The sequence below is a fragment of the Miniopterus schreibersii genome (assembly GCF_964146895.1).
Source record: "Miniopterus schreibersii genome assembly, chromosome: 18".
Lineage (NCBI taxonomy): Eukaryota > Metazoa > Chordata > Mammalia > Chiroptera > Miniopteridae > Miniopterus > Miniopterus schreibersii.
Genome location: NC_138121.1, coordinates 29,267,458 through 29,283,888, shown reverse-complemented (window position 1 = coordinate 29,283,888; position 16,431 = coordinate 29,267,458). Strand labels below are relative to the sequence as shown.

General features: G+C 53.7%; 1 protein-coding gene across 3 annotated transcripts in view; it reads right to left on the bottom strand.

The window, feature by feature from the left end:
• Positions 1 to 443: 443 nt before the first annotated feature.
• Positions 444 to 16,431, bottom strand: part of ACSF3 (acyl-CoA synthetase family member 3) — a 67,310-nt gene continuing 51,322 nt past the window's right edge. For 2 of the 3 annotated variants that reach the window (XM_081119977.1, XM_081119978.1), the window contains 3 exons: positions 6,189 to 6,323; positions 5,292 to 5,403; positions 444 to 845 (listed from right to left, as the gene is read on the bottom strand). In XM_081119977.1, the coding sequence (XP_080976103.1) occupies positions 698 to 845; positions 5,292 to 5,403; positions 6,189 to 6,323 (395 nt within the window). In that variant the 3' untranslated portion in view covers positions 444 to 697. The remainder of the gene's footprint in view (positions 846 to 5,291; positions 5,404 to 6,188; positions 6,324 to 16,431) is intronic. The other variant, XM_081119976.1, reaches the window with a different exon arrangement.

Sequence of the window (16,431 nt, the reverse complement as noted above, 5' to 3'; positions counted from 1 at the left end):
TGGTCTATAACATTCCCTTTGTGGGGGCTGTGATTGCACCCAGCTGCTCGGCAGAGGGTCCAGACACTCAGCTTCCCTGACCCTCTGGGGGCCTGAGCTTTGTCCCCACAGCGGTCAGCTTGGCCCTGAAGACCTAAGTGAGCCTCTGCCAGACTCCCTGGGGCACAGTGATGCCATTCTTGTGATGTGGACTGTCCTAGGGCCACACAGGGAGGTCCCAGGGAGGACAGAAGAGATGATGGCACACCCAAAGCCTTCCCCTGGACACCCAGGACTGTCCTCCAGGTGGGCTCCTCAGAACGGTCAGGGTTCAATCAGGAGGCTCTATAGGGGGTCGCAGGCCACCTGGAACAGTGACATGAGCATCCTAGACAGTGGGAGACCCTGTGCTCTGTGGCGTGCACATGTGTGCAGACGAGTGCATTGTTTGTAGCTGGAGCACGGCCGGCCCCCACGCAGGCCCTGGGTAGACAGCACAGTACAGCACAGGCGTTTTTTCTCTGTGAAGCTTTACTGAATTTCCTTTGGAGATGTGCACCTGTGGGTGATACCTGGATCCTCCAGGGAACTGACCAGGCAAGAGTGTGGGTGTGGCCACAAGGACAGGGCAGAAGAGGCCTCTGGCTGTGATCTCATTCCATCAGGCTGGAGTCTGTTCCACCCAATTTGGGGGTTTTGGTTTAAAGCAGATGCTGGCTCACGGGTGCCTGGCCTCTGGCGCTCCCTGGCTGTGCGGGTAGAACTGCCTGACAAGGTCCCTCTTGTTGATCTTCCCCATCTGGTTCCTTGGGATCTCCTCCACCAGCAGGAGCTCCGAGGGCACGGCATATGGGGCCAGGACACCTCTGCAGAGACAAAGCGCGGCCTGAGGGGCAGGAACTCTGGGCCCAGATGGCATCCACCTTGTGGCCTAGAAGCCTGGCCATATCTGTGCCTGTCCCAGGTGGGTGCCCTCCTGCAGGACACACTAACACAGAGACACCTCTCTGCCCACCGGGGTGGGAGGTGAGGATGAGCCCCACTGGGGGCCGGGTCTCTTGGAGCTGGAGAGAGCCAGTCCCACTGTGGCCTGGTCACTGCAGCAGCCTTGGCCAGATGGGTAGAGAAGGTGGCCTCCCTGCACCAGAGCCCAACACCCAAGCAGCTTGAGCATAGGTCCAGGGACTGCTCTGTACACCTCCTCCATGAAGGGCACCCCGTTACATGATGTGTCCGCCCATGTGTGGCCATGTGCTGGGCTCCCACACCTGTAGGCTCTGCTCTGGAACTCCTCCTTATGTGCTGCAGGCCCATGCTATCCCTCCTGAGGCCTCTTCTGGGCAGACAAGAGCTGCCTGCTCCCTGTTCTCAGACAGCCACACGCAGGGCCACATTTGTAAGGAAACTGCAGAAGCACAGAATGATACCTGGGGTGATAGTTCCCAGCCTCCTGAGCCACAGGGGCTCCGCTCTGTGGGGCTGCTGACAACAACCTTCAGGCCAGACCAGAGTGTTGCAGACAGTGGGGTACAGGACACGTGGCCCCCCCAGTGTCTGCCCAGGAACAACAGGCAGGTATGGCCCTCCATTCTGCAGCTGTGGCACAGCCTTGGCCACTGAGGATGAGTAGTAGCAAGGAGCCAGTGGTGGGGGTGAAAGAGAAACCCCAAGTCTTGCCTAAGCAGTACGGTGCTTATGAATTAACATGAGCTTAATAGCCCTTGCAGGCTGGGTCCATCTGCCACAGGCAGAGAGAGCATCAGCAATATAGCCCTGAACACAGTTATCTCAGGGCAGCTCCTGCCATAAACAGATTGCTGCAGGCCAAAGGCTATGGTGTGGCTCCCACTCTGTGGTACTCGGGTGTAGGGTGCTCCTGGTTCATGAGGAGAGACAATGACACCATCTGTGGTCCTGGCAGCTGCAATATATGGCCAGGGCTGCCCACTAAGGTTAGGAGGACATGTGGGGCCAGGCTGGACTTTGCTGGAACAAGCCACCAGGACTGGCCTGGTAACCCTGTCAGGCCAGCAGGGTGAATCTGAGGCCCGAAACCCCAACCTGCTCCTGGAATGTAGCTGCCCACTGCTCCGCAGCCTGGCCACCAAAACTCGGTGTCTCCAGTGGTATTTGGGTGGCACGTTGCGTTTTGTGGCTCTCCTCACCCCACCACCCCTACTTCGCTTTCCTTCAGCATGCTAGCACTGAGCTGAGTGTCAGGGCCCATACATAAGAGGGCCCAGACAGGTCTGGGGCTGTGTTCTGAGATGATGGCAGACTCCCAAGATGAACAGTACAGGTGAGAAGGTAGTGGAATATCATTCCCCAGGAACTAGAAGAAAAACCAGCCAATCTAGAATCCCATGTCCAGCAAAATTATCTTTCAAAAATGAAGGTGAAATTAAAGACGTTTTAGACACACAGAAGTTGGCAAAGTTCCTTACCAGCAGACCAGCACCAGATGGGAGCCTGTCTGCAGGCAGGAGGAAACACTGCTGACAGAATCGAGGAAGAGCCAAGGCAGGAAGAGCACCAGAGACATGAAACAGATACCATTTCCTTATTATTGAATTCTCTTTAGGAGATAATCGCTTAACAAAAATAAAAGAATGTAGTGTGGGTGTGTAACAAATATAAAAGTAGATGCATAGCAACAATAGCACACAAGTTGTCTGTGCATGAAGAGGCTGCTGTCATGGGAGGGAGACTGTGGTAAGTCAAAGATGCACATTATAAACCCTGACTTAGCAACCACTAAAAGAGGAAACAGAAAGTATAAAAGTAAAAAATGACCTAACAGCTTTGTGAAGAACACAGGTTTAAAATCTGCAGACCCTGCCATTTCCAAGAACAGTGGTCCCTTTGTGGAGACCTGCATTGCAGGACAGAGTCTGTCTCAGAGTCTGTGAGCTGGGCCTGTTTTCCTCTAGGGGTCCCAGCTTAGCAATTCATCTAATAGGAAGCTCTTAGAACTGCTTCAAGGCAAAGTGAAATCTCACACAGGACCTCAGCAAAGCTGAGTTGTTTGTTAAGAGCAAGTTTCCCTGTGAAAAAATCCACATGGACAATGGAGATATTACCTAATGCCTCCCAAACACATCTCCTTAGAGGAGGGCTGGTGGGGCACAGCTGGGACAGGACTTTAGCCACCACCCACTCACTAGTCATCATGGTCTGATCAGACACTGACACTGAGGATTCTTCCTGGGTGTGTAAGTCAATGTGGCCCATTTCAACTTGGCAGTTTTGGGGGGATGGAAGGGTGGTAGGCTGTCTGTGTCCGAGACCCTGCACACATGGTGGTGTTACTCAGCTCTGCAGCCACGCTCATTTCCTCGAGGAGACACACTGCCTGAGTTGGGGCTGCCAGCTTCCCTGTGACTTCTGCTAAAAGTGCAGCGTGAGGGAGAAAGACAGTCCTTTACTTGGGGAGCAGAATCTTCAGAAATGAAAAAAATTGCAGCAAAAGAGAAAACGTTATTTAAAAAAGTTTTTTTAAAGACCCCAAATGGTAGTGAACATGACATAGAAAGAAACAGCAGCCTCACTAAAAAGTCAGTGCCCAAAAGAGTCGAAGTGCAAGCACACAGGGGACTCAGAGGGCAGCTCAGAAAGGAAGACCCTCTTCTCCCTCCATAGGGTGGGCAGCCTGTGTTACCACCCAGTGACGGCCCAATTTGAGGACACAAAGGCCCAGATGCCAGCCTCAGTATGAGACAGTCCTCATGGAGACACACGACAGCTAGCCAACTGCTCCACCCAGTCCTCTCCTCCTAGGAGCATCTCCCAGAGCACCCCCAAATCCTCTACACACAGCGCCTGCTTCAGGGTCTTCTCACACTCACGGTCACAAGCTATGACCATCTGTGCAGGACCCTGCTGGGGGCTGGGCCAGAAGCCTGAGCTGAATTTTAGAGATATAGAGACGCCTGCCTAAGAACAGTCCATGGTTAATGTGAGACTGTAGACTTGGACATGAAACTCTCTGGGAGCTCTCAGGACAGCATACATACATGTACACACATATATACACATGGACACATGTGCGCACACACATGTGTACACACACACACACGTACACACACACACACGTAATTGTTAACAGAGTAATTGTTTAACCAAAGCAGCCTCCTCTCCTTTGTTAAACTCAGTGCTCCAACTGCTTCTGCAAATCCCAGGGGATCTAATTGCCCAGCTGTGCTGCCCCTGATGAAACAAGGATTCCTACTGTTTGTGAAATCATGTTGGACAAGCCAAAAATATCTCTAGCACCAAGAAGGAGGCAAGCTGGGGTGGAGGGGGGTGAGGGGAGAGTGGATAGAAAGGAGGAAATTCTTGGATTTAAGATAAAGAGCTCAGGAGTGATTACTAGCTGCCTCCTCTCTGAGCTCGCAAGGACCCTCCTCCCTGTCCTTTTCTGTCCTGTCCTGTCTGGCCTTTGACAAGGATGGGTCGGGGGCTCAGGCTGGGCCTGGGACTGACTGCTGGGCACTGTGGGCACAGGGGAGGGGCCTGTGGGCCTTGGGACAGAGAAACCACCAGGACCAGAGCAGATAGCAGAAAGGCTACTGGGAGGCTTTAGGGTTAGGTGAAGGCAAACCAGCCAAGATGCAGGGTGAGGGAGGGAAAGGGACCACACTGCTGTGGGGAGGCTGGCTCCCCTCACAGGGAGAGGGGGGAGTTCTGGCCTTGGGTGGGCAGTGAGCACCCAAGGGGCACAGGAAAATGCCCCTTGCTCAGCCCTGTGGTTAGAGCACAGTGGAAGGACAGGCACTTTGGCTGAGGAGGGAGAGGTGCAGGAAGGTACTCAGAGCTGGCTCACCCCAGCGCCCTGCTGATGCTCTAGATCTCGGCTACAGGTTAACCAAACGTTTCCCTGATAGGACTCCTCCTAAACCAGGGCGAGAACTTACTCCCCACAGGGGACCCTGTCCAGGAGCACATGTGTCTGCCACCTCAGAACCTTCCTCTGGCCTCAGATCTGAGTCCTATGGCTGGGAGTGGGGGCTCCTATTTCCCTGTAAGGGTTCATGGCACTTGGTGATGGGCATGAACGGGTTTTGCATCTGCTTCTGCCGTCATTACAGAGCCTCCCTGGAGCCCTCTGTCGGGGCAGCCTCACGTAAGTACCACATTGCCTGACCTTCCAGGGCCTCCCCCAAGATGGATGATAGAAAGGCCCAAGACCCCCTCCCGTGTCTCCTCCAGGCCATGGGACAGTCCACCCCCCTGCCCACCCATTCCTCTGAGGTGGGAGAGTTTCTTCTTCCGACCCCACGAGTGCTGCCGGCCCCTGCCTGCCCAGCCCTTACCTGGCCCACTCTTTGAGCTCCTTGTGTGACAGTGAGTGTCCCTCTTCAAGTGTCACCACTGCAGTAACCCGCTGGCCCCACGTCATGTCTGGAACACCTATCACAGCCACATCTGTGGACAGAGTGGGGTATCTTAAACACCAAGTGACCAATGCAGGCTACAGAGTAGCCAAGAATGCACAGGAAATGCCAGGGATTGGGGGGGGGGGGCTGGAGCAAGTCCTGGGAAACAGCTGCCCAGCAGCCTTAGGGAGTACAGGGTCCTGCTGGGGACTGATGAGGACGGCTCCCCAGCGTGCCTCTGTGGGGGCTCAGGGTGGGAGCCGGCCTGCTAACCATTCTTGCCTTCCCCTTGCACTGCCCTTGGGGCCAGTTGCTGATAAGAGGGCTGAGGACAATGAAACAATGAGAACATTCTGCCCCCCAGGCCTATGGGCTCCCATGGACAGGCCACCCGGGACAGCCCTGGTGAAATGGCGGGGGCACCTCTGCCATCTCCAGGGTCTTCACAGCTTGTGACCCCAGGTCAGGACGAGGTCTGGGTGGAGCCCACACTTCCTGGACTAGCACCTCTAGCCACACCCTCTGGTCCAGCCCAGGATGCTTGGCCAATGGCCAACCTGCACATGCTGTCACTTTTGAGGATGGGGACACCACCACTCCCTTGCTCATGGGCTAAATGGAGCAGCCAGCATTCCCCTCAGGCCTGGAAGCAATTGTGGTGTGGGGTGCAGACCCTAACTGTGGTGTGGGGTGGACAAAGCCCCACTGTGCGGTACGTCAAGGTTGGGTAACCTGGTCCAGCTTCATCTATAATCACAGAGGAAACACATCGGGCCTGCTCTGGAGTCTGGACGCATATAGCTGTGCTGAAACAGCAGCACTGCAGCCACTCACCCTTGATGCTGGGGTGAGCCAGCAGCAGTCGCTCCACCTCCAGGGCGCTGACCTTGTAGCCACCGCTCTTGATGATGTCCACCGATGTGCGCCCCCGGATCCAGTAGTTGCCATCCTTGAACAAGGCTGTGTCGCCTGAGGAAAGGGGCTCTGGTCACCAGGGGGTGTGCAGGGGCCGTGGCCACCATGTTCCAGTCCCTGTGCCTGCAGGGACAGGCACAGAGATCATGTGTGCATGGGTGGTGAGCGGTGGGTGCCTGTGAGCGTTAATGCCACTGACACGCTGGCCACATGTGGGGTGATTTTGGGACAAGGGAGCAAGCACAAAGTTTAATGGCTGGTACCTCAATCTGTGATGCTGACACCAGAAGAGCCCCTCTGGCTGTGTCCTTATGCAGGAGTGATGGCTGGGGCCCTGAGCTATCACTGCCCAGTGCCCTGCCTGCTCTCTCAGGACCATGAAAACAGAGAGGAAACAAGAGAATCGGCTGCCTCCCAATGTCCACAGTTGGGTTCTAGCCACAGCAGGGCCCTGGTAGGGCTGGTATCACCGTGGCCCCTTTCCTGGTGGGGTGCTCCTGGGCCACACGTGGTGCCACATGGGTCTCTGACAGGAGGAAAGGGATTTTGCTTCTCTTGGGTGTCACCCCCTCCCCAGCTAAGGATCCAGCAGTCCGTTCTCAGACAGCACCTAGCATGAGAGGGGGTGGGACAGAGGACAAGGAGCTGGAGGTCTGCACTCCAGCCTGGGGCATCGAGGGTGCGGTAAGGAAGGCTTTGTGAGCGCACACATGTGTCAGTGTATACATGTGTGTGCATGTGTGGTGTGTGCACCTGGGGACACCCCCAACCCACCCTTTACAAGGAGTGCTGTCTCACCCTCCTGCTCTCACATCCTGCACTTCACGCCGGGTTATTAGCTGAAATAAATCATAAATATTTCATTATACATCACGCGTCCGACACAGGAAGGAGCCATCCATCACTTCGCCACTCCTTGAGACCTGCCGCGGTGTGGGGCGCTCTCCAGTCTATTAAACAAGACGGATGGGTGTGCGTGGACGGGCTGCTGGCTTATTTATAGTGCAGCAGGAAGGCCAGGCTCCAAGAGCACAGGGCGGCGATTGTGGTGGTTCTCTCCTGCGCTGACAGGCAGCATAAGAAATGAGGGGCTTTCGAAAGCTGCGCTGTGGGGCTGGGACAGCCTGAGGGTGCAGGCCTGAAGTGACAGGAGTGGGCTGCAGGGACTAGAGTGGACGCAGCCTGTTCTGAGTCCATCAGGTCTACGTAACCTCTCTCGCATTCCTGCTGTGCAGCCTGGCTCTGCACACTGGACAGCTGCACGGTCTTCCACCAGTTTCCTGACTGCCAGCTGCCCATCACTAAAATGCAGAACATGGCCACAGGCCAGACCACCATATCCTGACCTGATCCCGCTGCCCTCCACTAGCCCAGGGACCCAGCAGAGCAAGGTGTCACTGTCTGCCCTGGGCTCTGCCTCTGTCCCTAGTCTTGCTGGAGACACCCTCCTCCTCACCCCCTTGCCCATACCATGGCCATTGGCCATCGTGGCTTTGGGGCCTCTGTTGGTGTCACCTGCACCCTCTTTGAGCTGCTCTCAGCCCTGCTCTGTGTTAATGCAGCTTAAGCCAGGGTGAGAGCCCCCTACAGCTGCACCCACACAGGCCACTCTACAGCCCCTGACCATGTCCCCTCATGCCTGGGGCACAAGGATGCCTCCCCACCTACAATATTCTAGTTTTCCATCTGCTGCCTCTCCTCACTTCAGCCCTATTCAGACACCACTTCTCTGGCACCTCCAGGTGTCCCCTTCCTGCACTCCAGCTCACGGTGGATTGCAACTTCCTCTAGCACCTGTCTCCTGTCACCAGCCTGATGAACAGCAGCAAGGACTAGGATCTCCTTCGAGAGAAGGCACTGAAATGGTGGGGATGGTGCTAGAGATATATGGAAGTTGTATCATGGAGAGGTTTGGGGATTTACATGCCAAGTAAGGCTGGGTGCACACTCAGGAGTGCCCTGGTCACTTATTCAGATCATTGTCAGTCAGAACAACACAGGATGGCAGGCAGTCCAAGTCATGCTGGATTGCCCAGTGGGCCTCAAGTGTAATCACACATGTCCTTAAAAGAGGGAGGGAGAGGGAGATGCGGCACACACAGAAAAAGGCAGCTGTGGAAGGATGGAGGCAGAGGTTGGAGTGATATAGCAATAAGCCAAGAACACCCAGAGCCCTCAGGAGCTGAGAGGCAGAAGGGGTCCTCCCCTAGAACCTTCCGAGGGAGCGCAGCCCTGCAACACCTGAATTTCAGACCTCTGGTTTACAGAACTGGGAGGGAATAGTTTTCTGTTGTTTGAAGCCCCTAGTTAGTGGTGAGAGGTTACAGAAGCCCCAGGACACCCCCACCAGGTGAGGAGCTGTGCTCTGTTTTCCCAGGAAGTGAACTCTGGCAGCATTTGCTGGCTGGCCAAATGCAAAGCCAAGGCAGCCTGGCCTCCTGGAGTGTGGCCTGGAGGGCAAGGGTGGGGCTGAGGCCCAGTGTGTGTCAGCATGTGGTGCAAAGCCCTGTGGGAGCAGGAGCGAGGCTGTGAGCCGCCTAGAGGGTGGCGGAGTGGACAACGCTGCATGTGCCCAATAGCTGTCTTTACCTAGAGCCTTGGAGGCCATGGGAAGGTCTGGCACAGGCTAAAGGGACAGCATTTGCATCTGAAAGCTCCTTCCTGCTGCGCTGTGGAAACTGCTGGGCAGTGTGGTGACTGGGGCCTGCTTGTGGTTATAGCCATGCCCAGGTGGGAGACAGGGTGAGTGGGACAGCAGGCAGAGAGAGGTCACCTGAGAGTAGGACAGGACTGAGTAAGACCAACAGAGGAAGGAGGAAGGAGTCTGTGCTCTTTGGCACATCTCATGGGTGGGGTGCACTGAGGGCACAGGGAGAGCTGGGTGGGGGCATTACAGGGATGGGCAGAGACATGAGTGGGGGCATTGCAGGGATGGGCATGAAACCTGAATGGGGCAAAGGTGGTTATCCAGGGAAAACACTGAGCAAGAAGAACAGAAACAGTTCTGAGAAAGCCTGTCTCACAAGGACCCTCCTGGAAGTCGGCTGGGTCTCTTAGCTGCTAGGAAAGCTGCACAGACAGCCTCAGGGTCCTTTGGGAGTGGCTGTGGCCAATGAATGACAGACAGGTGTGAGGGCCACCAAGCCCAAAGCTCCCAGAACTTCCTCCCAACCATCCATGCTGACCACTCACCGTGGGAGAAGCAGAGGCCAGAGGCCAGGGAACCTACCAGAGGTCTGTGGGGCAAAGGTTCACTGAGGGGAACATTTGGGAGGATCCTAGAAGACAAGGACAGAGACTGCCACTGCTTTCAGAAATGCTCTGGGCATGAGACCATCACCAAAAGAGGTGCTATTATGGGATAGAGGGCTGCAGAGAGTGGAGGAGAGGACTCTTGAGCAATTCTGGCTTTGAGGGGGCCCTGGAGGGAGGGAGAGGTGTGGCCAGGCTCCAGGAAGGTGGGAGGGGCCAGTTGGGTACCCTCCTTCTCAGGGGTGAGGGCAACTGGAGAGAGTAGGGGGGACGAGGGTGATAATGGAGGGTCTATGGAGAGAAGGGTCCACTGGATGCCAATTTAGAATCACTCTACTCTCCAGGGGACCCCCGTGATTGGACTAGGGGGGCAGGATGATCAGGCAATGCACCTGGGGGGCATGCTAAGAATTGAGAAGCGAGGCCCTGCTTGAGGTTCTGAAAAATGGGGACCCTGAAAACCCATCAACAGTTTCCTTGGACACTGCCTGAAACAGGTGCTAAATCCCGACAAAGAGCATTTCCTCTGCAGAGCTCCAGTCTCTGACCCACAGGCAGTCTTCCTCCAAAGTGAGGCTTGCCTATAGGTAACACGTGTGCTCAGTGGTGCTGACAGAAATGGTTTCAGATAAAGGGGTCCTTGGTGTTTGAGGGAATGAGGGGGTCTGATGCAGCACAGAAGCAAGCCTGCAAGGGTGGGTGCCATCTATTTACAGGGCAGCCCCACAACACCATTATTTACACAGTAAGACTGCTGAGTGCTGTGCCCACTCGCTGCACCTACAGGGCCACCCCGTCTCCCCAACAGGCGCTACAGAGCAATGTGCACAGTGGGGCAGGACAAGGTGCGTCTCCCTCAGCTCCCATTGTGGACCTGAAAGCACCCACATTGGGCACTTAACTCTTTCCCTACTTCAGTGTCCAGTAGGGAAAGAGTTAAGGAACAAATCAAGCCTCCAAACCCCCAAAGATCCCTGGGGCAGAGGCTTAAGAAGAAAAGGAAGCATGTAGCTTTGATGCAGCAAGATTGTACTCCCAGAAGAACTCTGCAGCAACACCATGAGAAAGGGCAGACCTGCCGGGTGAAAGGGTGTGAGGTCAAATGGTACCCTGGTGTTCATTCTGGAAGAACCACATGGAGCAATGACAGTGCCTGCCAGGCCCTGGCCTGCCAGACGCCTGTAGAGGACTGTGGACACTGGGAGCCCTCACACAGTAGCACAGGAAACTCAGCCTTTCCTCTGAGATTGTCTCCAGCAATAGTGCAAGCCCTGAGAGGCTGAGAAAGCCCAGGCCCTGCAGAGGGTGGGTAACCACCACTGCTGGCTGCACCCACCTCACCCTGGAGACCAGCTGGCCAGCAGGTCTGTGGCCAACATCCAGTCCTGCCTCTGGTGAACTGTGGGTCAAGCCTGGTTGGATGCAAATAAGGGCCCTGTTGTGGGCAGAGGTCCTGAGCACTGGACAGCTTAGGCCTGCTTCACAGCACGGACTACAGGTACCTTGGATAAGACCTCCTGAGCAGCTGTGTCCCCAGGAGGTTGGCCATGGAATGTGGAGGCTGGATCCAGGGATGTGGAACTCCAGGGGACTGTGCTGAGGTCAAAGGCCAATCTTCACAGGTGATATATATAACTCTATTTCTGTGATGTCCCTAAAGGACAAGGAATGGTGGTGGCAAGGGATTAGGGACCATGGGCAAAGGGGAACAGGCTTGACGCCACAAAGCTGCAGCTAGAGGCAGCCTTGTGGTGACAGAAACAGTCTTATTGGCGCAGTGGTACCTACATGGACCCTCACGTGATGAGGGCAGGGAGCTGAATTCACACCTGCCTGGGCACACAATAGTAGGTGTGGAGCAGTGGGACCTGAATGAGCCTGGGAACTGGCTTTGGTGATGAGCCAGTTACTCGGGACACTGTCACCTGGGGAAACTGGGAGAAGATACAAAGACCTCTCTGCACATTACTTGTGACCTCCTGTGAATATATAAGTATTTCAAAATAAAAAGTTTTAAGAAATTGCTCTTGGTTCATGGAGAAATTTCCCTCCCTAAACTCTAGGAGAGTGCCCCCACCCCTCTGCAAGTCACTTGCAGCATCTGCAGCACATTATAATTAGGCAATAATTTTTTAGGGGAAGAATTTGTATTAACCAAGTTTATGACTGAGAACCAAGTGCCACAAATGTGGGAAATTGCCTATCAGGATGCTAATTAGATGCTCCTGATCAGGCTGGGACACTTCCTCAGGTGCAATGCTCTGTCATTTCTGGGAACACCCCCTGCTTGTCTTGAGGGAGAGTCCAGCTCTCCCTGCATCCCTCTGACCTGCTTGGTGCACTGTCAGGCCCTGCAGCCCTGGCATGTTCACAGCATTGTAGGAGCCAGGGCTGTGCAGCAGCTGAGTCAACTCTTCCCTCACTGAAGGGCTGACGCCCCCATGGAGGCATGTGCACGTGCATGTGCATGTGTGAGTGCAAACCAGGTAGGGTCACCATTTGACCAGCAAGTGCACTAGAGTTGCATGTTCCACTGAGTCATGCTGAGGGCAGACCTGAGGCCCAATGCAGCTGACTGGGAAGGATGCCAGTGCCAGCTCTGTGTCCTTCTTGAGACCAGGCTCTGGGTCAGAGAATGTGGCAGCCACCCATCAGTAATAGGCTGTGCCTGAATTCCTACAGCAGAAGGCTCAAGAGACTTGTCTTTCCACAAAAGCCCACTGATGGGTGGTCAGCCCAGCCTCACACCCACCTCAGGAGGTTCCGGGGACACCTGGGACTCACCTGGCCTTGGGGGTGTCGGTACCTCACCAGGAGTGTGTGCACCCATGCAGTGGGCCATGACAGTCAGGAAGACACGCGTTGGCGTTCAAGGTGGCCACCACCACACAGCTGCTGTTCTACACTGGAATTCTTGTCTCCCTGGTGGCTTCAGAATTCCTTTCTACCCATAGAGGGGAAGGCCTCCCAAGGCCCACAGAAGAAATCCCAAATTCATGATGTGCCCAAGGGGCCCTGCAGGCTCCTGGCCTTTCACGAAGCTGCGGGGAGACTCTGGGGCAGAATTCTCCAGTGCACAGCCTTCCTCCAGCTCTGCACCAAACCATACCACATCCCTTCCTGCTTTGTGCATGCAGTTCCCTTTGGAGACCTGTGCCCCACCTCCCCCTGGCTGCTGGTATCTCAGAGAGGCTTCTGGACACCAGTATCTGAAGAGGCCTCCCTGCTAGTTCTGTCTGCTCTCTGTGGGGTTTGCTATTTCTGATTTCTCGGTGCAGAGTTGCTGGATGAGCATCAATGAGGGTGAGGACCCTCCCTGTGTGCTTTGGAGCTACAGCCCCATCCTCAGGGGGGCTTGGCACATGGAAGCCAAACACAGTCTCAACAGAGGAGCCATTGCCATGCATAGACCTTGGCAGAGGCTGTCTTGACCCACTCCTGGGGGACAAAGGCCAAGAAGATACCAGAAGGAAATGAAGACACAACAACTCCCAGAGCATAAACCTCACCTGAAAACTGCCAGGGAAAAATGGCAGGGCGAACACAAGTCCTTTTCCTCTTGAAACAAAATCAACAGTAACTTTTTTAAGGCACAAAGCTTTAAACAGGGAGAACAGGAAAGGAGATCAGGTTTTAAATAATAGGAAGCTAGAAAGCAGATGAACTAGTGGTCAAGAATGACACAGACCTAAAAACGTTGACCCTGTGAGGGCGTGGAGAAAGCAGCAGGGCGCTGATCCACACCACAGGCACGGGCTGAGGCCCCCGGCGGGAGGTGCAGGAGCGAAGGACGGATGGACTGACAGTGAGAAGCAGGTGGAGCCCAGTCTCGCAGCATGGCAGCGGCTCGTTCTCTAGGGACGGAGGGTGCTGTATGGCCAGGCATGAGGAGGTGGTGGGCCTGTGAGCACCCCCGGCTCAGCCGCCCTGCCCACCCTTCTCACTCTCAGCCACCAGAGGTCGCTGGGCATCAGAGGGGAGAAAAGCAGCCAAACAATTCCCAGAACCATAGGATGTGGTTTCCAGAGTGCTGGCAAGCGAGGCAAGTCAGAGCACCCACAGCGCATGACCACTGAACTTCAGGGCTCTGGGACAAAGAAGATTCTCTAGGACTCCACAGAGGGGAAGGTAGTGGAGCACCAGGAATAACATGGCTGCAGCTGGCAGTGAATGTGGAAGCTAGAAACCAATAAAGGGTTGATTTCTAACCCAGAATTCTGGACCCAGCCCAACCGGAATGAAGACAGGGCCAGACACATGTCCATTCTCAGAAGGCCTCTGTGGGACTGGGGTCCCAACCTGAGGAGTGAAGGGCAAGGAGGAAGCCGTGGGTGCAGGAACAGGAGGTGTAGCCCGGAGGGAGGAGGGGACCGAGGACAATGGAGGCCCAGGTGGGAGCTGCGTGCTGATGCGGAGATGACAGCCCAGCGGGGTCAGCAGGGGACTGGAGGGGGGTTCTTCCAAGGACGGAGGGTGGCATTCCATTCCTGCACTGAGGAGCCAGTCGGGTATATGGACATAGGAGATGAACAAATGAGTCCTTCCCGACCTGGGAAATCAAGAGCCATGGTTCCCACACGGATCAGCTCTGAACAGGATGTGCAGGGCCTCACGCCGCAGACCGCTGATGCAGACAGACCACGGACGACAGAGTGCTGCGGGGATGACGGGTTGGCTGTATCAGTAGTCACTTAGGACGCGGAGATCAATATCAAAGAAACAGCTAACAAGTCTTCAGTAGGAGGGTGGTGGTGGGGGGGTTAAGTGACTGGTTATTGTTCCCAAACTGATGAAACCAATGGCATCTTTGAGCCATGATGTAGAGCTTTGATGACACACAAAAACTTAAAACCACTTGCTCTCTGCCATGAGGTCTGGGTCTGGTCAGTGCAAGAGAAAGAAAGAAAAAAAAGGCCAAAGGAATAGCATGGAGGCCCAGGAGCAGCCACATGCAGCAGAGCTCAACACACGACGGAGGATAGGGCGGTTTGTACAGGGTAACATGTGCCATGACGTTGCTGCATCACTCCACACGAAAGCCAGTTCCACATTGATTGAAGACTTAACTTAGTGAAAGCAAAGCCTGACAAGTTTCAGAAGAAAATATAGGAAAATATCTTCATGACTACTGGGAACAAAGGATTTTTAAGAGACATAAAAAAATAAAGCACACACACAAGAGATGGCTGCCAGACAGGACTATACCACAACAAAAGCCTTTGCACACAAAAGGTGCCACTGACAAAGGGGACTGCATGGCACAGCAGGGCTCAGCCTTGCACAGTCAGGGAAACCCAGGGACAGCTGCAGACTGAACAGCCAAAGACACCAAAAGTCTCTGGAACACGGACCCTGCCCTATGGGGAAAAGTGAGGCTCATGTACGAGATGGTCATTCTTGGTCAGCCAGATGTGAAGGCTGTGACAGCCTGCAGTTATGTGTGCTATCACACTCACTAACATGAGACACTGGGGTCCCTGCATTGCAACGCTGCCTAATTCCTATGACTCACTGGTCAAAATAAAAGTACTGCTTGTCTGAGACGTGTATTGGAGCTCAGAGCAGCTATGAGTAAGTTGCCTTGGCAAGATGTGAGCAGAGCAAATATCACTCCTGAGTGCTACTCTGAGGCCTTCTTAACATGAGAAGGCTTCGACGTCAATGTAAAATTTAAAAATTACTTATCTGTGTTTCTAAGAGTAACAAAGCTTACTGAGGAAATACTGGAAGAGAGAAAACAGGAAGACATGAAATACAGTGAGAACAAGTTAGCATTCTGTGCTTGGCATGTACAAACCCAAACACACCCACATGTGACACCCACACATACCCATGTATATGATACACACCAACCAGGCTCCCCCATGTCATTATTCTTGAAAACAAGGTTTCTAAGGTCTCATATTACTCTGCTGTGTGGATGGATCACAATACACATACGGTACCCCATCACTGAGCAAGTGACTCAATTTCTCACATTATAAATAATTCTGCAAAATCATTATGCATCCACTTTTGACCACCTCTGACTATTTTCTTTAAAGAGATTCCTAGAAATACTCTGGAAACACAATCCCACATGTATGCAGGAAGCACCAGCCTCATAGCATTGAGCATCAGCTTTTTAAGAATCTTTGTCAACTTGGTCAAAAGGATTCAATCTTTGTTTCCATGTTTATCTCTTTCATCATTAGGAAGTGAAACATTTTCCATATTTTTGGGCAGGTGCATTTCTTTTTTGTGACCTGCCCATCCTCTTTGCTCAAGGTTGACTGGGCTCTGTGAGCAATTGATTCCCTGGGCTGCATGGTCAGCCCTCATTCACAACTATAGCGACACCTCAGAGGATTTCCACGCTCCACTGAGGCTGCAAACCTCCGGCAGCCCAGCCAATCCACATCAGGCTCTCTCTTCTGTTGTTCTACTGGTAAGTTGTTTTCTTAAATAAATAGCTTTTAATGTTTGTCTCTGATAATAATATCACATGCTTACTGTAGAAGAAAAAGGGAAGAGATACCACCAGACACCCTGGCAACGTTCTGGTGATTTTCCCACGGTTCTTTCTCCCAGTTACCTAAATACCTTCTACACATGTATTTATCTAAAATTAGGTAACTATAGTTTACTGTTTGCCACTTTTTTGTCACTTTCCAACATTAAACAGTGCATGATGCATATTTTTTGAAATAATCAGAGATGTCAATTTTGTTTCCTCATGTTCAGTTATCAGTCTCTTTACAATGACAAAACAGCTCAGGGAAAAACATCAAGAAGGCAGTAGGAGCTACAGTGTTTGCTCAGCTCTGTCCCCATGTCCTTATTGCCATTCCAAGTCCCCATGTCTGTCCTACGTTCTCATCCCTGTGTCCTCAGCTGGGTCCCGTGTCCTCTCTGTAGTCTCAGGTGCATC